This window comes from Macaca mulatta, chromosome 15 (assembly GCF_049350105.2).
Source record: "Macaca mulatta isolate MMU2019108-1 chromosome 15, T2T-MMU8v2.0, whole genome shotgun sequence".
Lineage (NCBI taxonomy): Eukaryota > Metazoa > Chordata > Mammalia > Primates > Cercopithecidae > Macaca > Macaca mulatta.
The window spans coordinates 64965246-64989824 of record NC_133420.1 but is presented as its reverse complement, the minus strand read 5'-3'; the positions used below and the strand labels follow the sequence as shown (position 1 = coordinate 64989824).

The 24579-nt window shown below is 48.0% G+C and overlaps 3 protein-coding genes across 11 annotated transcripts in view; 1 reads left to right on the top strand and 2 right to left on the bottom strand.

The window, feature by feature from the left end:
• The window catches only part of PHF24 (PHD finger protein 24), a 293212-nt gene that overhangs the window by 44544 nt on the left and 224089 nt on the right, over window positions 1-24579 (top strand). The gene's annotated exons all lie outside the window — the stretch shown is intronic.
• CCL21 (C-C motif chemokine ligand 21) lies at window positions 6321-6986 on the bottom strand. The gene is made up of 4 exons (NM_001032855.1): window positions 6920-6986; window positions 6697-6817; window positions 6428-6601; window positions 6321-6354 (listed from the first exon to the last, which is right to left on the bottom strand). Exons 1-4 carry the CDS (start codon window positions 6984-6986, stop codon window positions 6321-6323), a joined length of 396 nt encoding a protein of 131 aa, NP_001028027.1.
• SPATA31F1 (SPATA31 subfamily F member 1) overlaps window positions 19985-24579 on the bottom strand; it is a 75347-nt gene continuing 70752 nt past the window's right edge. For both annotated transcript variants that reach the window (XM_077965811.1, XM_001092661.5), the window contains one exon: window positions 19985-23915. In XM_077965811.1, coding sequence (XP_077821937.1) covers window positions 20165-23746 — 3582 coding nt within the window. In that variant the 5' untranslated portion in view covers window positions 23747-23915 and the 3' untranslated portion in view covers window positions 19985-20164. The remainder of the gene's footprint in view (window positions 23916-24579) is intronic.

Genomic DNA, 24579 nt, shown 5'->3' with positions numbered 1-24579 from the left:
GATGGGGGTTTTGGTGTGGGTCTCCTTTCTGTTTGTTAGTTTTCCTTCTAACAGTCAGGACCCTCAGCTGCAGGTCTGTTGGAGTTTGCTTGAGGTTCACTCCAGACCCTGTTTGCCTGGGTATCAGCAGCGGAGGCTGCAGAAGATAGAATATTGCTGAACAGCAAGTGTTGCTGTCTGATTCTTGCTCTGGAAGCTTCATCTCAGGGGTGTACCCAGCTGTGTGAGGTGTGAGGTGTCGGTCTGCACCTAGTGGGGGATATCTCCCAGTTAGGCTACTCAGGGGTCAGGGACCCACTTGAGCAGGCAGTCTGTCCGTTCTCAGATCTCAACCTCTGTGCTGGGAGAACCACTGCTCTCTTCAAAGCTGTCAGACAGGGACTTTTATATCTGCAGAGGTTTCTGCTGCTTTTTGTTTAGCTATGCCCTGTCCCTAGGGGTGGAGTCTACAGAGGCAAGCAGGTCTCCTTGAGCTGCAGTGGGCTCCACCCAATTCAAGCTCCCCGGTGGCTTTGTTTACCTACTTAAGCCTCAGCAATGGCAGGTGCCACTCCACCAGACTCACTGTTGCCTTGCAGTTAGATCTCAGACTGCTGTGCTAGCAATGAGGGAGGCTCTGTGGGCATGGGACCCTCCGGGCCAGGTGTGGGATATAATCTCCTGGGGTGCCATTTGCTAAGACCCTTGGTAAAGCGCAGTATTAGGGTGGGAGTTGCCCGATTTTCCAGGTGTTGTGTGTTTCAATTTCCCTTGGCTAGGAAAAGGAATTCCCTTCCCCCTTGTGCTTCCCAGGTGAGGCGATGCCTCGCCCTGCTTCAGCTCTTGCTGGTCAGGCTGCACCCATGGACCAGCATTGACTGTCCGACACGCCCCAGTGAGATGAACCCGGTACCTCAGTTGAAAATGCAAAAATCACCCATCTTCTGTGTTGCTCACGCTGGGAGCTGGAGGCTGGAGCTGTTCCTATTCAGCCATCTTGGGTGTCCCCCGATGTACTTTTAATTTTTTGTTTTTTTAAAGATGGGGTATTGCTGTGTCACCCAGGCTGCAGTGGTGTGATCATAGCTCACTGCAACCTCAAACTCCTGGGTAATCAAGTGATCCTCCCACCTCAGCCTCCAAGTCGCTAGGACAATAGGCATGTGCCACCATGCCTGGCTAATTTTTTCTTTTCTTTTTCTTTTTTTGTAGAGACAGGGTCTTGCTTCACTGCCCAGGCTGGTCTCAAACTCCTGACTTCAAGCCATCTGCCCACCTTAGCCTTCCAAAGTGCTGGGATTATAGGCATGAACTGCCATGCCCAGCTAGCTCTAATGCTTTACTAGTCCCACCTATCCTCTATATTTGTATCAAAGAAGCCCTTAAAATATTGACAAGGAAGGAGTGAACTGAGAGAAGCAGGAGGAGATTCTGAGGCAACACTGACAAGTAGGAGTCAGCCCATTATTTCATTAGTGTGTGTGTATGTTATCATTTCATGGAAGAGATAGTGGTGAAATTATTTAAAAACACGGTATGGCCAGGCACAGTGGCTCATGCCTATAATCCCAGCACTTTGGGAGGCCAAGGTGGGAGGATCCCTTGAGCTCAGGAGTTTTAAGACCAACGTGGGCAACACAGCGAGACCTCATCTCTACAAAAAATGAACAAAATTAGCTGGGCATGGTGGTGTGTGCCTGTAGTCCTATCTACTCAGGAGGCTGAGGTGGGAGGATTGCTTGAGCCCAGGAGGTTGAGGCTGCAGTGAGCTGAGATTGCGCCACTCAGTTCAGCCTGGGTGACAGAGCAAGACCCTATCTCAAAAAAGGAGCAAATAAAAACAGCAAAAATACAAGGTATTAATAATTTTCTGGATGACACTGAGGAGGACTCATTGTTAGAAAATAGTGATAACTCACTTTTAAAGCAATAAAGTGCTTCTATGGTTCTGTGATGAAGAAAAGTCAGGATTCCAGGGATTACAATGAGTTTTCATGCTTAAGGAATGAAGATTTTGTAGATTTTAGAGATAATTCATCTTTAGGATTTTTTGTCTTTTTACATTTCTAGTAGAAGTCATTAATTGTTTCCCTGTTGGACATTGGCATATGAATATTCAGTAAATATGAATTTTTACTGTATTCATAAGTCATTAGAAATCCTTCATATTTATAATTTTATTTTATGCTTTGTATCTATTTTTATTGAAATATTTACGTGTCTCAGCAGTAGGCTTTTGGAAAGTTACCTTTATCTCCTCTCCCATTTGGGCCCTTGTGGGTTTATGATTTTATTTTGTGTTTTAAATTAATTTATTTACTTTGAGACAGGGTCTCTCACTTTTTAGCCCAGGCTACATGGCTCCCAGGCTCAAGTGGTCCTCCTACCTCAGCCTTCTGAGTAGCTGGGACCACAGGTGCACACCACCACACCAGCTACTTTTTTGATTTTTTGTACAGATGAGGTCTCACTGTGTTGCCCAGGTTGGTCTCAAACTCCTGAGCTGAAGTGACCATCTCAGCCTCCCAAAGTGTTGGGATTACAGGTGTAAGCCACCGTGCCTGGCCTTGGTTTATGCCTTTACATGCATACATGCACCAAAAAAATTTACTGTAGTTTTAGTCGGGGCTCAGCGAGAAGTGAAAATAAAGTCATGTAATTAATTTTCCATCCCTACCCTGAACTCCCACTTGTTTTAAAATTTAATGGTGTTGATCTTTGATGATTTATGTTTTATGGTTTTATGTCTTGTTTAAGAAACTCTTTTTGGCCAAGCAGAGTGGCTCATGCCTGTAATCCCAGCACTTTGGGAGGCTGAGGCAGATGGATCGCTTGAGCTCAGGAGTTCAAGACCAGCTTGGGCAACACAGTGAGACCCGGTCTCCATTTCATTTAAAAAAAAAGTTATTTTATACCTCGAAGTTATAAACACATTCACCTATATTTTCTTCTATGTATATCTTAAACATGATGTTTTGAATCCATCTCATATGATGAAGAATTTGAAAGGTAATGTCAAGATAGAGGTATTTTAAAAAGGGAAGGGCATTAGAACCTTTAAGAAAAACAAAAAGCTGAGTGACAAAGGAAAAGTGATCTACTTTGGTCTGCAGAGAACATTTATATAGTCAAAATAATGTAATATGTGATAATACATATTATGTAATAGTAATCCACAATAATATAAACTGTAATTATGATCTAAATGTGATAATATAATCATGATCTAAATATCATGGTATGACTATATTTAGAGGATGCAGTGACAGGAGAGTTGGCAAGAGAGTTAAATCTTCACTTTTTATAGTAGGAAGTCATCTGGTAATGTTTAAAATAGGTAAATCAAGAAACAGAGGTATAGGCAAAGTACTTAGACATATGGCACTGAGAAATAGCCTAAGAGTTAAAATTGTAGGAAATGATGTTCAGAATAAACCTTTTGGTACTTTTGGATGTATTTTTTAACTGTGAGTGTGTATTATGTGTTGTTTTTTGAGTTATGCATCAAGAGAATAAGAAAGAAAAGAGAAAGAACAGGACAATGTTGTCAAAGATGAAGGCAGACAAGGAGAGTGGCCACTCATGATCTGATGGAATAAATAATGTATTGCATGCCTCTCAGAGCAGGGCTTGAGGCAAATACCAGGCATGCAGGTGTGGCAGGAGAATTTAGTGAAATAGGGAATTTTGTTTTTGTCTGCCTTTTTCTTTTCACTATAGAGTAGGCAAGAGTTTTGGCAGGGCTGGGAGTGATGTCCTGATGTCAAAGTGAGCCTGATGTCAAAGGCTTTTTGTAAATGTCTTAAACCAGGGGAAAATGCCAGGCATAGAGGCTCACACCTGTAATCCCAGCAACTTGGAGCCTGAGGCAGGAGGATCCCTTGAGCCCAGGAGTTTGAGGTTACAGTGAGCTATGATCCTACCTTTGCACTCCAGCCTGGACCACAGAGCAAGCCTCATGTCTTAAAAAAAAAAAAAAAAAAAAAGAAAGTAAACTTGGGGAAGAGGTTATGCCCTGGAGGGGCTGAGGAGAGGGAGATAATTCTTTAGGACTGCAAAGGGATTAGTGTGTACATCCAGCCAGAGTGGGCACTGGGCTCTAATTTCTGGCTGTGATGGGGCAAGTGACAGGACTGTTGAGTAGATGGCTTCAGGGGGTATCTGGGGAGGCCAAGTCCAAGCCCAGAGGCTGTCATATCTGAATTCTTATGTCTCAAATGTGGAGTCTAGGACTTGAAGAAATATACCTGCTGGACCCACAGGGGTCAGAACACTTATTGGTGAGAATGATGTCCAATTATGAGATGGCGTGGGAGGTAGGTAGGAGGCCTCCCGTGGGCCTTGAGGTTTCCGTGACCTTTGCATAACCCTTGGCAGATGGGATCCCCCAAGAGTGCCTGGTGTTGAATTTCTCATCAGCACTCTAATGCAGTAGCTTGTAGTAGGAATTAAGTTCATTTAAGGAACATATCAAAATGTAGTATTTCTTGCATATCTGAGTTTATAGATTAATTTAACACCTGCTGCCCTAGGACAGGTAGGGGAGAGGCCCTGTCTTCACCTGCTGCAAGAGGAGCAGACAAGCCAATACTTGCAGATGTTAGGATAGGTGGTAAGTGCTGTGGCATACTCAGGTGCCTACAAAAGGAAAAAGTGACGGAGCAGCCACTTCTAGCTTCTGAAGTTCCTACCTTTCTTCTTCTTTTTCTTCTTTTTTTTTTTCCTGAGACAGAGTCTTGCTCTTGTCACCCAGACTGGAGTGCAATGGCATATCTCAGCTCACTGCAAGCTCTGCCTCCCAGGTTCAAGTATTTCTCCTGACTCAGCCTCCCGAGTAGCCGAGATTACAGGTGCCTGCCACAATGCCCAGCTAATTTTTGTACTTTTAGTAGAGACGGGGTTTCACCATGTTGGCCAGGCTGGTCTCGAACTCCTGACCTTGTGATCTGCCTGCCTTGGCCTCCCAAAGTGCTGGGATTACAGGCATGAGCCACTGTGCCCAGTCTCGAGGTTCCTACCTTTCTCGCCCTTCCCCAGGATCTGTTCCCTTCTTTCTCACATTGCCCGGCCCAATCTGATGGCCTCTTCTCTCCCTGCCTGGAAGTGAGTGGGGATATAGAAGGGTCTTCACTCTGGGGAGGAAGAGGTAAAGGAGAGCCATCTGGGGCCTTCCAGGAGAGGAGACTGATTCACACCTGAATCCTGGGGTTCTGAAAACCTGATCCAGGAGACTTATTCCTTGACTTCAAGGGGTTTAAGGGACTAAAGTAGTCTGGATCTCAGCCAGGAAAGAAAGGAGGGGAGAAAAAGGGAGGAGGTTTTTCCATCTGGAAGGAGGCTGAGCAAGTCCAGGGGCCCAGATAGAAACAGAAAGAGAGCACAACAGCCCCATTAAACAAAGAGGAGAGGTCGAGGCCCGAGCTTCACTGAATAGGGCTGAAGCAAGTCCCCTTGGGTCTTTGCCTTCCATGGGCTCTCTCAGGGCTGGAACTGTGCTAGGGTAGGTTTAAATATAACTTGTGTTTGTCTGTGTTATAGATGGGCCCAAGCCACAGCTTCCCTCCTAGGGACCCTTCCAAAGAACTACTTGGAGGGTCTTATTGACTAGTTCCCAGGGAAAGGAGAGGAAGTCTCTGAGATAGCTGGGAAAAGGTCTGAAGGTCATGGAAAAGATCTGAAGGTCACTCCTGGAGTTAGTGCTGAACAGATTCAGGGTCTCAGAGGCCTGCAGAGCTGTTGGGGATGTGTGCTCCATGTCCACCATCTCTCCATTGGCAGGATTCCTCAGAAGACCGGGTCCTACCCTGTCCATCAACCTCCATTTAACTGCCTAGGGGTGTGGGCACCCGAGAGGCAAGGAAACTCTTGGGGTAGATGGGAATATAGCATGTGTGACCCCACCTTGTAGGGGCTTTGGCATCCCGGTGGACATAAACACATGGGAACAGGTACTTGGGTGGGAGGCCGGAACAGCTTTTTATTCAGTTAGGTATAAGTCATATTTACAAGGAAGAGGTGGGGTACACTGGGGAGCAGTATCAGGTCCAGGGTCCTGGTGATTCTCCTTCGAGGGGACAGTCCTGCTGCCTCCTCTCATGCTCCCTGGGAGATTCTCCCTCCTCGGCCTCTCTGCGCCTGGCCTGGTGTGGGCAGCTCAGCCATGCAGGGTAGAGCTGGGAATGCAGATGGGGTGGTTAAAGCAGGAGAAAGAGTGTGGTAATGCCAGCATGGGGTGGCTGCTCCAGGGCCCCTGAGCATAGCCTCCTTCTTGCCTTTTGGGTTCAGGCTTCAAGCCCTGGTGAGGCTGGTGGGGTCTCCAGGGCTCCAGGCTGCTCACTGGGCTATGGCCCTTTAGGGGTCTGTGACTGCTCAGTCCTGTGAGGGCAGAAGAGAGGTGTGAGGGGCTGACTGAGGCTCCCCTTTACCCACGTCCCTTCAGATTCCTCACCTCTTGCAGCCCTTTCCCTTTTTGCCATTCTTGGGGACCCCCCTGTCCTTCCTGCAACCCTGGACTGGTTTCCGTGGGGTTGGTGTCTTGTCCAGATGCTGCATCAGCTGCTGCACCCAGAGCTCCTTTGGGTCTGCACATAGCTCTGCCTGAGAGCGCTTTCGGGGCAAGAACCTGCGGGTGGGGGGGCTAGTAAGCCTTCTTAGTCTTGCCCACCATGCCCTCCCACCCCGTCACCAGCCTGTACCGACCCCTTTGTGTCCACTCACAGGATAGCTGGGATGGAGCAGCCTAAGCTTGGTTCCTGCTTCCGGTAGCTGCGGACAACCTTGGCGGGAATCTTCCTTTGGCTGTACTTGAGGCAGCAGTCCTGAGCCCCTCCATCACTGCCTGCAGGGTGGGATTCACAGGGAGCCAGGGGCTGCTTGCAAGCTCCTACCCTGGCCTCTTCGTCCCCTTAGCCCCATCCAAGGCCCCTCCCTGCCTTGGTACCTTGGGTCCCGGGGATGCCAAAGGCCAGAACCAGGATAAGGAGGCTCAGAGCCAGTGACTGAGCCATGTCTGTGGTAAAGGGTGAGTAAGAGGCCAGAGCTGAGGGTGAGGTGGGCAGCTGCAAGTTGGGGGTCTGTGCGTGGGCTGGGATTGGCCTGCTATTTATATAGCCAGGCACTTTCACTTCCCTTCCCTTATCCCCACTCCTTTTCCTTCCTGAAAGCTGGATCTGCTGGCACCCAGCCCCACTTATCTCAAACTAAATGGACTGTCCTCAGTTGCCAAATTTTATGTCCTCATCAGTTGAGTATGTCGGGCCTGAGCCTTCCTTCTATTTCCAGCTACTGCTTTCATGCAGGCCTCACCACCTCTCTCCTGGTACACCATGACTGTCTCCTCACTACGCTCCAGGATCCATACCCTTCCCCTCCTTCCAGCAAATCTGATTATTAAATTGTAAGAGTTCTTTTTTTTTTTTTTGAGACAGGGTCTAACTCTGTCACCCAGGCTGGAGTGTAGTGGTGTGATCTTGGCTCACTGAAATCTCCGCCTCCTGGGCTCAAGTGATCCTCCCACCTCAACCTCCCCAGGAGCTGGGACTACAGGCAAACACCACTGCGCCTGGCTGATTTTTCTATTTTTTGTAGAGACGAGGTTTCACTATGTCTAGCCCAGGCTAGTCTCGAACTCCTGGGCTCAAACGATCTGCCTGCCTTAGCCTCTTGAGGAGCTGGGACCACAGGCACATGCCACCACGTCCGGCTACTGTTTTAATTTTTAATTTTTATTTTTTCCATAGATGAGGTCTTGCTATGTTGCCCAGTCTGGTCTTGAACTCCTGGGCTCAAGCGATCCTCCTGCCTTGGCCTCCCAAAGTGCTGGAATTATAGGTATGAGTGACTGCACCTGGTCTGTAGCATAACCATTTTGATTCCCCTTTGCTTTCCTCTTCTATATATTTTGTAGTTATTTTCCTAATGGATACCTTGGTGATTATAATTAACATTCTAAGCTGATAACAACCTAGTTTGAATAATACTAACTTAGTTTCAATAGTGTATAAACACTTTGCCCCTATACATTTTGTGTTATTGTCACACATCTTTATACATTGTGTTCCCATTGACATAGATTTATAATTATTGTTTAATGCATTTGCCTTTTAAATTATATAGAAAAAAATGGAGCTACAAACTAAAAATACAATACTAGCTTTTATCTTTTTTTTTTTTTTTGACGCAGGGTCTGGCTTTGTCACCCAGGCTAGAGTGCTGTAGCACAATCTCAGCTCACAGCAGCCTCAACCTCCTGGGCTAAAGTGATCTTTCCACCTCGCCTCCTGAGTAGTGGGCCACCATGCCTGGCTAATTTTTGTATTTTTTGTAGACACAAGGTCTCACTATGTTGCCCAGGCTAGTCTCAAACACCTGACCTCAAGTGATCCACCCACCTTGGCCTCCCAAAGTAATGGGATTACAAGTGTGAACCACCATATCTGGCTATGTTGTTACTTTTTGTTTGTTTGTTTGTTTTGTTTTTTGTTTTTTGAGACACGGTCTCACTTTTTTGCCCAGGCTGGAGTGCAGTGGTGTGATCTTGGCTCACTGCAACCACCACCCTCCGGGTTCAAGCCATTCTCCTGCCTCAGCCTCCTGAGTAGCTGGGATTATGGGCACCTGCCACCACATCCAGCTAATTTTTCTGTTTTTTGTAGAGATGGGGTTTCACCATATTGGCCAGGCTGGTCTCAAACTCCTGACCTCAAGTGATCCGCTCACCTTGGCCTCTCAAAGTGCTGGGATTACAGGCATGAGCCACTGCGCCCGGCCTGCTGTGTGGTTATGTTTATCAGAGATCTTTGTTTCTTTGTGTGGCTGTGAGTTATTATTTTTTATCCTTTTGTTTCATTCTGAAGGTCTCCCTTTAGCATTTCTTTCTTTGTTTTTGTGTTTTTTCTTTCTCCCTTTAGCTTTTCTTGTGGGCAGGTCTACTATTAATGAACTTCCTAAGTTTTGTTTATCTGGAAATGTCTTATTTCTCCTTAATTCTTGCAGGATAGTTTTGCTGGATATATAGAATTCTTTTTTGACTCTTTTTTTTTTTTTTTGTCTTAAGTCTTTAAATATATCCCCCATTGTCTTTTGGCCTTCCATGGTTTCTGAAATCAGCTGGTAATCTTATTGAGAATCTCTTGTACATAATGAGTTACTTCTCTCTTGCTGCTTTTAAAATCATCCCTTTGACTTTGGGTTTCAACAATTTGACTATAATTTGTCTTGGTATGGATCTCTGAGTTTATCCTTCTTAGAGTTTGTGAACTTCTTGGGTAGGTATATTCATGCTTTTCATCAGATTTCAGATGTTTTGTCATTATTTCTTCAATTTTTTTTTTTTTTTGTTGTTGTTGTTTTTTTTTTGTTTTTGTTTTTTGAGACGGAGTCTCGCTCTGTCGCCCAGGCTGGAGTGCAGTGGCGCGATCTCGGCTCACTGCAAGCTCCGCCTCCTGGGTTTACGCCATTCTCCTGCCTTAGCCTCCTGAGTAGCTGGGACTACAGGCGCCCGCCACTGTGCCCGGCTAATTTTTTGTATTTTTAGTAGAGACGGGGTTTCACCGTGGTCTCGATCTCCTGACCTTGTGATCCGCCCGCCTCGGCCTCCCAAAGTGCTGGGATTACAGGCGTGAGCCACCGCGCCCGGCCTCTTCAATTTTTTTAATGCCCTGTTCTTTCTATTCTCCTCCTGAGACTCCTTTGATGAGGTACATTTGATGGTATCCCTGAGGCTTGTTTATGTTTCTTCTCATGCTTGATAATTGTAATTGTCTTATCATCAAGAATACTGATCCTTTTTTTTTTCCTGCTTAAATCTGTTGTTGATTGCCCCTAGTGAATTGTACATTTCAGTTATTGTATTTTTGCCTCCAGAATTTCTGCTTGAGTCATTTTTTCTTTTTACTAATTTCCATCTCTTTATTGATAGTTTCATTTTGTTCATACACCATTTTTCAGATTTCCCTTAACTCTTTGCCCATGGTTTCCTTCAGCTCTTTGAGCACATTTAAGACAGTTTTTTTTTTGTTTTCCAAAAGGGCCATTACTTCCCAATTTAATTGGAGATCATAATAAAACAAGCAACAAAACAGTATTTGAGATTTCAGCCCCTCACCCTTATCATCAAGCCTCCCATCATCAATATTTATTGAGCATTTACAGTAAGACAGCTAAAGTCTTCATCTTCTATGTCCAGTATCTGGGCTTCCTCAGGGATAGTCTCTGTCAAATTCCTTTCTCCCTGTGAATGGGCCATACTTTCCTGTTTCTTTGTATTAGTAATTTTTTGTTGATAACTGGGCATTCTGAGTATTATAGTGTGGTATCTCTGGAAATTCAATTTTTTCACTCCTTAGGGGTTGCTGATATATACTTGTTGAGAACTGTGCCATCAATTTGTGGTGAGTTTTTCAAACCACTTTTTGCAAAGTGTGTATTCTTTGTTTTGTGGGGTTACTGAAGTTTCTGTTTATGACCTGGCAAAGGGTTCTCTTCCTTCCCCGCAAAAAGGTTCTGTCCCTTTAAATCTTCTGATATATGTGGCTCGGGAAGATGCTGCAGCCCAAGAGGGCTGAAACCAAGCAAGCCTGTCCCTTAGGGAACCAGAATACAAACTCAAATGCAAAACCCCTCATTTTTGGAGGACAGGGTTCCCCCTGTCCACTCGGTGACCACCCAGCCACTTCGGGAATGTGGGCTGCTATCCCCACTGTGTTGGTTGGTAGCTAGTGCATACATTATGCTCTCTTCTGAAAGATCAGCAACCTCTCCCTTCATCAAGCACCACCCTCCCCGGTTTGTTATATGTGTCCAATCAGGCTCCAGACTTCTGAAAGAGTCAATTCCAATTGCTCTTTCCACCTCAATGGTTGCTTTTGTGGAGGGACCAACCCCTGTAACTTCTTACTCTGCCATTTTGTATGATGTTGTTTCTGTAGTTTAATTTTTGACATTTTAAAATCTTTTATCCATTTGGAGTTTATTGTGGTATATGATATATGAGGATTATTGGGTCATAACTTAGAATCTATGTTTAAAACTGGATTTGTACCTTAGAGTTGTAATCCTCATGTCAGAGCTGGAGAATCCATCTGGTTTCCAGAGTGCTAAACCCAGCAGCAAGCTCCTTACATCTTGTTTTTTGAAGAATGGCTTATGACAGGATAGGGAAACCGTAAGAAGAGGAGGAGATGAGTGTCAGGAGAGATGTAGTCAGGACAGTGATGGCCAGAGACAGAAATACTGAGTTGCTCTTGGGAAAGGATGGGATGCAGAGGGCAAGGGGTTGAAGATGGAGGTACTGTTGGGAGGGGGATAAAGAAGTGGTGTTTCATTCCAAGGTCCACAGAGTAGAGAGGCTGGAATTTGGTGGCCTAGAGGAGAGATAATTGAGCTCTTGAGTCTGAGGTTTTCAGACTCAAGAGACCTTAAGGCTGAGACCTTAAGCAGGGCAGGGAGTGACTCTGTTGGCAAGAAGCTGGCGTTCCTGGAACAAGACTAGGCAAAAACAAGGAGATAAGATTTCTTGGATCTTTTACCTGGTCTAGTGGCAGATCCTGGCACCAGAAAGTTTTAAATTCCCAGCTCCCTGGTTTCCCCACCTGCCTACATGGAAGTGACTAAGAAAGTGAGCAGCCTATCTCTGAAGAATTCTCAGACAGATAGAATAGCATGGGCTTGAGAGGTGGGCATGTAGATAATTCTGAAGTCATATTATATTAGTTTGTTTCCAAACTTGGCTGCACTTCAGAATCACCTGGGCAACTTGTTAAAAACACAGAATTAGAAGCAACACACCAGACTGCCTTAAATAGAATCTCAGAATAGAGCCAAAGAATGTGTATTTTTACAAAGTTCTGCAGGTAATCCTAAGCATTTGGTGGGGTGGGTCTGGGAGAGCCACTTGGGCTTATTCTGCTCCCATCTCACACTCTAGATTGACACAGAGCCAGTGAAAGGGAACAAAGTTGGTCTGAGGAAAGGAAAGCTGAAGTGATGCCCCCTACCTCCCCTGGAGGAGGAGACTTTCTGGCCTGGCACAGATTATAGAAAAAAAGGGAGATGGCAGGGAAGAGGAGGGGGCTGTACCTTTTTCTTTCCTAAAAGTTCAGGCTTGCTCTTTCTCCAAGATACCTGCCTGTCTCCCTTACCCTTATTCGTGTCATCAAAGAAGCTTCTTGTTGTGTCAGATGGTGTGCATAGCCCCCTAGGTCCCAGCCCTGCCTGGTCTTCCTAGATGCAGGAATCTAGGTTGATTAGGCATCAACCCTAAGCCCCTACCTGTGAACTTGAGCCCACAGTGGTAGAGCAGTCTCAGGGAGATGTTCCATCCTGGAGATACTGAGGTCTGTCTGCTTGGTCCTGGAGCTTAGAATCAAGGTTAGGAGCCGTAAGGGAAATGAAAGAAGAAGTAGGGGCTTTTCTGGAGGTAGAAACCTGGCTGAACAAAATCCAGGGCAGAAAACAGCTGCCCTGAGAGTGAGGACGGGATAGCGAGCCCCTACCCTGCCTCCAGTCTGTGAGTGGACCTGGTGACGGGGGTGGTGAGAGGGAGGCACTGAAGCAGGGTAGAAGAGAGTGAGGAGCTCGGATGATGAGAGAGCCATTACCCTTTTCTGGGACCCCAAGCCTTCCGAGCCATTCCTCTGCCCTCAGCTGCTGGTCTGGGCTCATTGTACCCCACAGCCCCACTTAAACTCTAAGCTGGGTTTGGGGAATTTGGAGCCTGCAGCTTTGACCCAAGCTTCTCTCAGTCCTCAGACCAGGCTGGATGCAGAGCCTGGGGAAGGGGACACAAAGACTCAGATGGCAGCACATCCGCGATATGGGTCTCCACCTACAGTTCCAGTCCTCTGGGTGAAGATATTGGCTTGGTGAGCTCCTGAGAGAACCTGGGTACTGTGTGACAACCTCTGGGGTGGCCTAGGTGCAGAGGAATGCTTCACTGGCACCTGGGGTGAAGGATAAGGGAGGTACACATGGCTGACTTCAGCCCTACCTGTGATGATGAATTCAGCTCTAACACACTCTATCACCAGACTGAGATCCTGGAAGCGGGAGAGGAACTGTGCTTATTCACACCTACCTCAGCAGGCCCATTACCTCTCTAGGACAGGCACCTGGAGTAGACATCCTAGGTGTGGGTGTTGCAAGAGTCTGGAAATCCCCTGATTGGAAAGGGCCACATTCCCTTCAGTCTCAGGCCCGTTTGCTCTTGCCTGGTGGGGTTTCCAGGGCAGCAGATGCTCCCAGCTTGGCAGGCAAGAGCCAGGGAGGGGTATGGCGGGAATTTCAGCTCAAGGGCTAGGCAAGTCCTGGAATAGGATTGGGGTGGGCTGGGGCCCATGGGCCTGTATATCCAACAAGGGTCAAAGGGTCTGGGTGCGTTGCTGCTCCTGGGTTCCCAGGGGAGCATTGACCCCTCTGGAAATAAGATGCCCTGTGGACTGTGCAGCTGTTACTGAAGGAGCTTCTCAGTTTCTGGGAGTCATAAGTGTTCAAAATGTGTGTGTCTAGTGTAGTTGCATGCATTCATCAATGTGTAGCTCTACCAAGGGTTAGGGTTAGAGTTAGTATTATGCTTAGAACAGCATTGATGTTGTGGTTCCAAATTGGATAGGGCTGGAATCATGGTGATGTTAAAGTAGGGTTTGGAATTGGGTTTGTGGTTCCTGTTGATAGAAATAGGTGTGTCTTAGATGAGGATTGTGTTAGGGTTGGAGTAGAGCACTGTTTGCATTTAGGATTTGGATTAAGAGTGAGGAGATCTTAACCTAAATCCTAAATGATCTTAATCCAAGGAGATAAATTTTGTGTTGGAGGTTGCTTTTAAGCTTTCTCTCTCTCCTTTTTTGTTTGTTTTGTTTTATTTTGTTTTGTTTTGTTGAGACAGGGTCTCACTCTGTCACCCAGGCTGGAGTGCAGTGGTGCAGTCTCAGTTCACAGCAACCTCCGCTTCCCAGACTCAAGCTATTCTCCAGCCTCAGCCTCCTAAGTAGCTGGGACTTTTGATGTGGCTCACATCAAAAAGCCACCATGCCCAGCTATTTTATTTTATTTTATTTTATTTTTGTACATCTTTTGTAGAAAGGGGGTTTCACCATATTGCCCAGGCTGGTCTCGAATCTGGAGCTCAAAGCGATCTGCCCACCTCAGCCTTCCAAAGTACTGGGATTCCAGGCACGAGTCACTGCACCCAGCCTGGTTGTAAGCTTTCAAGCTAGTCTGGAGAGGGACTTAGGCTTCTGCATAACGTGTGGTATTGATCTGATATAGATGACAAGTTGTTGGCTGTTTTCCAGGACCTCTACAGTTGAGGGGTACAGAGTGGCCCCTGCAACTATGATCCAACTAGGGGAGGGAGGCATTCAGCTCCTGGGGAGAGGGCAGATCAGTTTTCTATCTCAAACTTATTTGGCCATGTAAACATTTTTGGATCACACCCACCAGCATTTTCTGTCTGGGTACAGTTAATCCCAGAGTCTTACTTGAAAAACTATAGTTTAGAGTTTTCTTTGGGAATGGGGTTGGAGTTGGGTTTAGAGCTATGGTCAATAAGGTTGAGATTGTGGTTAACATGAAGTTTAGGCTAGAGCTACATATGAGATCATGTCTTCTGTAAGGGTTTTCTAACTGAAGAACCAGGACCTGGTTCTCCACGGTTTCCCGAGGATAACCTGGACTACGTGTGTCTACCTGGTTTGTTCTTCCCTTGTGTTTGCTATGTCAAAGAGTCTGAGAGTCAGGACCCTTCAAGGATGGCACCAGCAGTAAATTGGGGGTCCTCGGGGTGATGGGTGTGTAGGTAAAGGATGAGGCTGCTGAAGAGGGCAGTGGACTCTCTTCCTGACCCTGACATTCTTTAAGAGCACACAGCCACATTGTTGAGACCAGGGGTATGCACGTGAATCCAAAACTATCCTATTAAAGGACAAGCAATGGGACAGAAATGACAAACTAGAGTTTAAAGGAGAGATGAGCCTGGTGTGAGGTAGCCTAGAGGATTTATGGAGGAGACGGGCTTTGCAGGATGGATTTGGACTGCATTTGTGCCTGTGGGTCTGTGAGATGGGTTCTGTGTGCAAACCTGTCTTTGTGTCTGCATGTGTGTTTGTGCCTGTGTCTGCTCGGGCATGTCTGACGCAGGGTGTTCATGAGTCCATGTGTTTGTCTTCCTTGACATGTTTGTCCTTACTCTGAACTAGTTTCTGAGTGGCACGGTTGACTTATGTCTTTTTCCGTATGTACCTGTGTGGTGAGATGTCTGTGTCCATGTGTCTTTGACTGTGTGTTTGTGATTCTTCCCTGGCCCCTTACTGTATCTTCCACCTCCCCTGACATACTCCAGCTGCTAGCACTATTTACCGCAAGGGGGGCTTCCCTTCCCGCCGTCTGAATTCCCATGGGTCAGTCTGCCTGCCCAGGGACCTGCCCCTGTGGCCTCTGTAGTAGGCCTGACCTTGGAAGTGACACATTCTGGAAATCCCCTAATATGCTACTTGCCTAGCCACTAGCTGAGTGTTTATAGTGGAGGAGAGGGACAAGGCAGGAAAGGGGGGCAGTTGGCAGCACCCACCCCTCCTTCTGGAAACCGATCTCACTGGCCCCTTCCCAGGCCCCCCTCTCCCTCCCCATGCTTTCCCAGGGTCCTGGCCTCACTGTCTTCGGGCATGAGAATGCACAGACCTCTGCAAGCCTGGTCAGCCCTGTGAGGCATCTGGTCTTTGTGTCCCCAAGCACTTTACATGCCTGCATTGTGCTTACCTCTCATATTCCCACCTGAACTCAAGAAAGTCCTTTCTTCTCTTCTGTCCCTGCAGTGGACACAGGGGCTATTCTGGCCCTTCCATCTGTGGCAGGCCTGGCCTAGATCATGGGCTCCAGAGGCCAGACAGAGCATTCAGCCCTGGTTGGCTGGTTAAGCAGCAGAGGCCCAGTCATTTCCCACATGGTACAGGAAGCAGTGTTTCTGTGGAGTCTATTCCTGTGTTCACCCTGTGTTCCTTGCCCTCCCTGCCTGGGCTGCAGTGAGCAGGTACAGAAGTGAAGCAGCCACGGTCCCTTCCCTCAACAACTCAGCGTTGAACAAAAGTGATGTGGTGGAGCAGCCACCCTCCTCCTGGTGGTAGGTTTCCTGAAATTCTCTCTAGCCATTTCTGAAGTGCCCTTCTGGAAAGCCCAAGAGAAGAGCTCTAGAAGGTCGGGGCCATTCACCATTCACCAAAGACCTCAAGCAAGCACTGATGTATTCCTAGCATGTACCCCCAAATCTGAAGTAGTAATTTTTTTTTTCTTTTTTGAGACAGAGTCTGCCTCCATGACCCAGGCTGGAGTGTAGTGGCATGATCTTGATCTCAGGGCACTGCAACCTCTGCCTCCTGGGTTCAAGTGATTTTCCTCCTTCAGCCTCCTGGGTAGCTGGGATTACAGGCACACACTACCATGCCCAACTAATTTTTGTATTTTTAATAGAGATGGGGGTTTCACCACATTGGCCAGGTTGGTCTTGAACTTCTGACCTTGAGTGATCCACCCGCCTCGGCCTCCCAAAGTGCTGGGATTATAGGTGCGAGCCACTGCGCCTGGCCTGAAGTGGTAAATTCTTGAGTTTGTACTCTACATGTGAATTTTGCTTCTTGCCTCTCTTCACCCTGGGGAAGATAGAAGGTGGGGTTGTGCTGGGGTTATGGGATGGGATGAGCAAAGCTTCATCCGCCATCAGCATCCTGCATGAATCATAGGCTCTGACCCTGACTTTGCTTAGCTCTCGACTTTGCTGAGAACTCAGAATCCTGAAGGTATCAGTTCCAGCTCATCTTTGCTCCCAGTTCTATGTCATGGGACTTCAGTTAGCAGCATGAGCCCATGCTGGCCTCAGGCAGGCGGGAGCCTGTAGGGAACCATGGGAGGGACCTGATCCACCCTAAACCAGGATGTGTGCATGCTAACCCCTGGCTTCCTACCTGATGCTGCTGTGACCCTCCTGAGTCCATTCCCTTCATTCTGGGCCTCCCTCTATTCTAGCTGTGTGGCTGCCTGCGCTTCTCCCACCAGGGAAGGAGGATGTGCCTGTCACAAGACCTCCTTTGATCTTTGGGGATGCTTTAGAAAAACACCTTTTGAATGTTGGTTCAGCAGGCTTGGACCTTGTGCTTCTCTGCCCTGGGGACCATGTATAGGCTAGGCCCCCATCCCTTAGGCACAGAATCAGCATTCAGAGCAGGGACACATCCATGCTTCTTTCTATCCTGGCTTTTCTGTATCCAAGCAGTGGACACATTGTGCTAAATGCTGGGGTCCTGTCAGAGGAAACAAGTCCTGCCATCACCTCCTCCTAGTGATGAGATGGTGAGTGATCCTGGGTTTCCTTAGGAACCAGGGGCATCCCAGTGTCCCTCAAAACATGTCATAAAGAAGTCACAGAACTTCCTGCCTTTTTCCCAGCTCTTGGCTCCTCTGTGGTAGGTCAGAAGGGGAATGCAGAGGTGCCAGCTCCTAAGGGATAATAGCTATCCAAAATCTATGTCCCTTCCATCTTCTCAGGGCAGCTTCTTTGTCTTCCTGCTTCCCTGTCCTCTCCTCCCACCCATATAACCTCCCTGGTTCCTCACCTCACTGAGCACTAGGATGCCACCCCTGCCCTGTTTTTCCATCTCCAGCCTCAAGCTCTTGCACAGGCTCCATGCATTTAGAGCTTTCTCTGTGATCTCTCCTGCTGGTGCAGTCTTCCAAGAGCACCTGCTGCACAGATATCAGCAGCAGCTTTGACCACTTTTTCACCCACCTATGTACTCACAACCAACTGCTTGGGAACTTGGGACCTAACAGAAACTTTCCACGGTAACTTCCAGAATCTTTCTCCACCTCCAGCTTTCCAGCTTTGGTTCTCCATATGGTTCCCCCTTCCCACAGACATGGTCCCTTCCCAGCTCCTCACTCATCCCTCTGGGTCTTTGCCCACACTCCCTTATATGTGGAGGAATCCTTTCTTCTAATCCATGAAGTCCTCCCTCATTAACTCCACCTTCTCTCTACCACCAGTGAAGTTCTGTATTTTTAGCTAAAGTCAGCCTGTCAACTTGGGGACTTGGGGACTGAAGCCAGGACCCTCCCTAAGGAACATCCAATTCCTTCACTTCTGCACCACAACATTGTTCCAGCAGTTCTCCCCTTGAGCTCCCGTGTCGTTAATTTATCCATCTCAACTGGATGTTTTCCATTAACATCCACCATGCTACATCTCCAGTCTTTTTGGAAAAGCCATTTTGGGTTCTAATGCCTCATATTTCTGTATCTTTATTTGAACAGACCTCCTTGAGGAGTTTATATTACCCTTTCTGACACTAATTGCTGTCTTTCCATTTTCTCCCTCCTCCTCCCTCTCTCTCTCTTTTTGAGATGGAGTTTTGGTCTTGTCACCCAGGCTGGAATGCAATGGCACAATCTGGGTTCACTGCAACCTCTGCCTCCTGGGTTGAAGTGATTCTCCTGCCTCAGCCTCCTGAGTAGCTGGGATTACAGGTGCACACCACCATGCCCAGATAATTTTTGTATTTTTAGTAGAGACAGAGTTTCACCGTGTTGGCCAGGCTGATCTCGAACTCCTGACCTCAGGTGATCCACCTACCTCAGCCTCCCAAAGTGCCGGGATTACAGGTGTGAGCCACCGCGCCCAGCCATCCACTCTCTCTTGAATCCACTCCAGTCACACCTTCATCTCCATCATTCACCTGAGGCTGCTCCTCTTAAGGTCATGAATGATCTCTGTGTGGCTAAATCTAACACTCCTCATCTTAGTTGGCTGACTGGCAACTTTTCATGCAGTTGATCTCTCCTTGAAAAACTTTCTTGTTTGGCTTCTAGTATTACACACTCATCTTGTTTTCCTTCCATTTGACTGGCTACTGCTTGTCAGTTTCCTCTGTTTACTAGTCCCTCCTTTACTTTCCAGTTTCTTAACATAGAAGAGTCTCAGGGCCTACTCGTTAGATGTCTCCATTTACACTTAGTTGTTTGGTGTGTTATCCAGTTGCATGGTTTTCTCTATCTCTCTCTCTGTGTATTATCTGAAGCCAGGACCTGCCCTGAGGACCATCAGGCTTCTGTGTTGAGGATAAACTGTTGGTCGAATGGACTCAGGATGAAATGGGGAGATTAGTTATGATGCTACTGGAGTGATGGTAGCAGTAGAGAGGGTGAGAAGTGGGCATTTTCTCGATGCATGCTTGAAGGTAGAGATATAGGATTTACTGTGGGTTAGCAAAACAATCAAGGATAACACCATTGTTTTTGCCCTAAATAACTGGAAAGATGGAGCTACCATTCACTGAGGTGAGAATTGTGAATAGAGTGGGTTTGGTATGCATGATTGAGTGGTGGTGAAGGGCAGAAAACCAGTTTGTTTATTTTTGTATCGTTTGAGATGAATATTGGACTTTCAAGTTTATAATTTGACTGGACAATTTGGGAGTAATAGACTGTCGACCCCATGGGATCATGAGCTCCACTGGGTCAAGGCCTGTGTCATGTTCGTGGTTGTGTTTTGCATAGTTCTTGGCATGTAATAAGCCCTCAAATATTTAATTGTTGAAAACAAGATGCTTCTCAAAGTAATTTTTATTGTGGATTCCTCCTCACCAGCTGATTACTTCCTCTTGTGGCACTACCACACACCTCATAGCCCCATTACAATGATCAATGCTTTGTCTGTCTCCACAACCCTGACTTTGGATTCAACTAATATAAGGTCTTACTATGCATTCACTACTCTCCTAGGCCCTGGAATTATGGGACAGTGGAAAATATTCTGGTGGGATGGATGGTAAATGTTCAGAAATCAAGCATGACCTTTAGCTTCAGTGCACTCTAGATAAGGGCTTTTCTTCTTTGATGTGGAATGGTGACTCATCTGAAACGTAAGTTAAAGCTCCTTCCCTAGACAGGAAGGACTTTTTAGCCTCCCTCACACCTTCCCTTAATACAATACAGCGGAGACAAGAAGCAGACAGACAACGTATTGCTGAGAAATATAGAGTGTATTTCTGGTGGCACCCTGCCCCACCTGCACATTTATGGAAATGACAATACTGGTCCTCTGGAGGGCTGCAGCAGCTGGGGAGCCTATAAACTCTTTTTCATGGCTCTGCGTGTTCTCCTTGAGCAGACCAATGTTTCTATCTCAAATGGGGGTCAGGAGCTAGGGTGGGTACCCTGGTTTGGTGGCACAAGCCTCTCGAGGACAGTGACGAGGGCAGTGGCGGGGGTGGCCCGGGGCTGAGGCAGAGCCAGCTTGTCTGGAGTGTAGCCAGAGCTTATTGTCTAGAGACTGGGGACCATCCAAGAAGGCTGGGCCCACCAGCTTCTCAGAAGGACAAGATTGGGCCTTGGAGTACCCTGTTGGCTTCTCTGTCTTACTTCTCCCCACAGGGCTCTTGGCTGGAGCCAGGCTCTTTACAACATTTTCTTTTCTGGTTTTGGCCACTTTTGCAGCTGAGAACATGGAGTCCTCATGCCCTTTGCCTTTTGTCTTGGGGTTAATACGCTGCAGAAAAGATTTAATTTTATTTCTCAAGCTAGACTCTGGAAGGCTGGGCTTCTTTTGTGCATGGGCTGGCATCACCTGCCCATGTAAAACCTGGCCTTGCAAAGTTTGGCCCTGCAAGGGCTTACACTGAGTTGGTTGGCTCAGGAAAGGCTGACTCTGTGAAGCCCGGGGTACCACAGTCTGGGCATTCTCAGGAATTGTCGCTGATTCAAGGATGACATTTAGCTCGGTTTGATTGTCTTGTAGGTCATTGTCAGATTCTTTCTCCCCAGGGAATCGTGGAGGTAGCTGTGGGAGCTTAAGCTGAGGGTGATGCTGGGAGCTGTGTTGACAGGGATCAGCGAGATGAAAGCTACGGCTCCATCTCCAGAAGCCTCGGGGTGTCTGGTTTGGAAGCATCCCTGCTGGCCTCTGGTCTTCAGCAGGGCATCTTTCTTCTCTGGTTGAGGAGTGCCCAAACCCCTCATCCCCTTCTCTATGGTCCCTGGCTGCTTTGGTTTCCTCTGGGTCCTCTCTCTTTCCTGCTAGCATGGGGACATGGGCTGGGTCCTTGCTCTTGTCAGGGCTTTGGGGCTCAGGGCCCCAGGGTTCCTCCGTGCTGGGCTTGTTCACACTGGCCTCCACCCGAACACAAAGCATGTGGGTCTCTGTCATGTCCCCACTGGGTTGTGAGATCTTGGAGACCCAGTGGGCAGAACCATGGGGTACTGCTTTGGAACTAGATTGCTTTTGGTTCTGCTGCACTGCCTTCAAGTCATTGGCCAGCTGTTCCTTAAGGTGAACCCATTCTGGATTAGGGGCAGGAAGAGTGTCTGGTGGGATGGGCAGTTCTTGGAGCAATGCCTCCCCTTGGTGGTTTAGATTTTCAAGAGACTTCTGTGTGGATATATTCTCTGGTGCTGCAGCAGTTTGTTCCCTGGACTCCCTTGCCTTAATGGGAATTCCCCATTGTATCTCTAGGGCCTTTTTTCTCAGGTGGAAGTTTAGTTTGGTCAAGATATGTGTCTGGAGTGAGTGGGGGCTAGCAGGTTGTGTCTGGCTTTCTAGAGGCAGCGTCTCCGTTGTTCCTTTTACCGGCACTACAGACTGGAATTCTTTTGCAACGTCTGTACAAGTCTCATTGTTGCCTTGAGGGCACGGCCCAAGGCTTATACACTGTTCTTCAAATGAAACCATCTGAGTCAGAGGCTCTGCTGGGATTTCCACAGGCGCAGGCACCATCTCTGTGATGACAGATTGGCTAGTGACTGCCGGGGCCAGGGCCCTGGAGAGCGCCACATAATACAGAGCAGGGAGACCCGACAGGAAGGCCAGATACTTGTGCCGTAAAGTTGTCTCCAGTTTCTCAATGGCTTCCACGGACAAGACTCGGAGCAGCTTAGGGTGTTGAGTGACAGTACCTGGTAAGAACTGTTGCTGCTGATCAAGGGTCGTTGGCATCCAGGGCATAACTTTGTGATGTAGGTCTGGGTCACTTGCTGCCTGCAGTTCCAGGACCTGGCTTTCGGGAATGCAGGGTAAAGGAGCCACTGCCAGGACCCCAGGAATTCTGCAGTCCCTGGACCTATGTACACAGGCAGGGATCTTGCCCTGGTGGATCTGTCCACATTTGGAGTCCATGTGGTTCTGCAATATTGCCTTGGCCTGGGTTAACAAGTGTGGCATGGGGATGGACACTGGGGCCACAGTGGGTGACAGCACATCACAAGCCCCGTTGGCTTCTAGGGCTACAGGCTGGGGGATGCTCACATTGGCTAGGGCTGTGCTGCTGTAGGACACAGTCTGTTGGTTAGTGGAGGTAAGGAGCAAATGGATGGACTGCTGGATCTTCTGAGGCAGGCCCCAGCGATGGTGAATCAACTGTTTCTGGATGTGGAATTCCAGCAGCTTCCGGGCATGCTCCGGGAAGAAGAGTAGCTCCCTGGTGAGCACTGAGATGGACTTCCCTGGCTGGGAAGTTGTCATGGTCTCAGGAGACTGAGCTTTGCAACAGGGCTCATGCTGCATGAAGCACTGGGTGTGCTGAGACCTCTGGAGGGCAGCTGGCCAGCCCCACTGAAGCTGGAGTTGCCTCTGTAGCAGGTGCCACTCCAAGGCTTCACACTCGGCCAGAGTTAGAAATGGGACATTGATCTGAGCTTGTTGATGGTCAGATGGAGACACCCAATTTGGGGAAAGTGGGGAAGAGTGTGGGGCTGACTGGGGTGAAGTTTTAGGGAGCAGTTGGGGGAAGGAGAGCTTGTTGAAGAGAAAAGGATCCTTCATGGGGGGCTTGGGCACTTTTCCATTCTTGGGGAGGCCTTGAGATCCCATGAAAGTGGCAACCAGGGACTCACTGTGCAGAGAAGGGAGCCCACAGAATAGCTGGCTGTATTTCTGCTGGAGATCACTCCCTGAGTCATTATCTTGTCCCCCAGACAGTGAATGGGGGCTACTTAGAGCTTTAAAGGCTGGAGAGGGCAAGGCTAGAGCCATAGGGTTTGGGCTTTGCTGACAGTGGTGTCTTTGTTCTGGGTTCATAGTGGACCATTCAGAAACCCAGAAGGTCTGGATGGGCTGGCCAGCCACACATGAACACCAGGTCTGGAGGGAAATGGTCTCAAATCCACGAAGAGAGACCTGAGAAATATTATTCAGGTTGAAAGAAACTGGCTGGTCATTTCCAGATTGGTAATACAATGGTGGATTTGGCATTAGCTGCCTCAGGGACTCCTCCACTCGTCTGGGGAGCCCCCACCTCTGGAAATGCACCCATTTTTTAACATGTACCTCAAGAAGCCTCAGCACTTCAGGACTGAGAAATGGCAGGTGGGCAGGGAGGACCATATGCAAGGCCATCGGATGCGTCGGGTTCAGGGTTTCTGGGTTCGGAGACAGCAAGGAGTCCTGGGAATTCAAGTGATGCTGGCCTTGGTTTCCCTGGACAAGGCTGGGGTTGCTTTGCATCATCTCCTGGTTCAGTGGAGCCCTTGGCTCCTCAAATCTTAAAGAAGCCATCGTGTTTGGGCCTCGGAGCACATCTGGCACTTGAAATTCCTGCCCTAGCTGGAGGTGATCAGCCCAGTAATCTTGTATGCCATCTGCATACGTTGACTGGGCAGCTGACTGGGTTAAAGATTTTTGATCCGTTAATTGTGACAGTGTTGGAGTTACAGATGCCAGTGCAAGCTCTCTGGTGTGCCAGGAACGAAACTCCAGACACTCATCCAAAGACATACTAGACATAGACAGCATCTCTAGGCAAGAGGAGCCCTGCAATGGCCCTGATAAAGTCAGGGAGATCTGGTTGTTCTCACCCGCCAGCAATTGCTGAATCTCGAGAGCCACAGAATTGCAGATTTGGCAGCAGGGATCTGCACACAGGATTCGCCGCACACTTCCCTCCGGAGGAAGCCAGCCCTGGCTGGGAAGGGAAACAGCAAAATTAACAATGGAGTGACATCTGCCTTCTTGGAAGAGTGTGGGCTAGAGTTGGCACTCTCCTTTCCCAGTCCTGAAAATCCTGGGGCCTATACCATCTTCTTGTCTACCTCTCTACTTTCCTTTCTAAGAAAATGCCATTTGGCAAGCTGTGGTGGGCTGGGCTGATGGTCTGGAGCTTGTTGGGCAAGCCTTCAGACAACCCATGGGAGGGCATGGCCCTCAGAGAGGGCTGGGAGCTGGAGTCATTTCTCTGTTGACCTTGTTGAAAAGCTGAACTAGGAGAATGGAGCCAGGCGGTTAGCTGATGGGGCATCACCAGGAACATCACCAGTTAGAACCCAGACCAGTCTCATTTGAGGCTAAGAAATCCAAAGCCTGTATTCAGTACTTCCAAGCTGTGGGAAATGAGGTCCTTGTGGGACTTCTGCATTCTGGGGTATTTGGTACCCCTAATGTTATACCCAGCATCTCTCAGGAACCAGTCCTGTTCTCTGGAGCTCTTAAGGAGAGGATAAAATAATAGACTCCTGTCTAAGGAGTGTCCCAAGTACTGGCCTCACTAAAGACAGAACCAGAGCAGGTCATGTCAGCAGAGTCTAGCCAGTGTCAGGTATTTTCCCTTGAAAGGGTATAGCTTTATTCCC

Coding starts and splice junctions, on each gene's coding strand:
- CCL21 (NM_001032855.1), bottom strand. CDS start 6,986: ATGGCTCAGTCACTGGCTCTGAGCCTCCTTATCCTGGTTCTGGCCTTT. Junction 6,818..6,919: donor TGGCATCCCCGGGACCCAAG/GTACCAAGGCAG, acceptor CCCACCCTGCAG/GCAGTGATGGAGGGGCTCAG. Junction 6,602..6,696: donor TGCTCCATCCCAGCTATCCT/GTGAGTGGACAC, acceptor CCCCACCCGCAG/GTTCTTGCCCCGAAAGCGCT.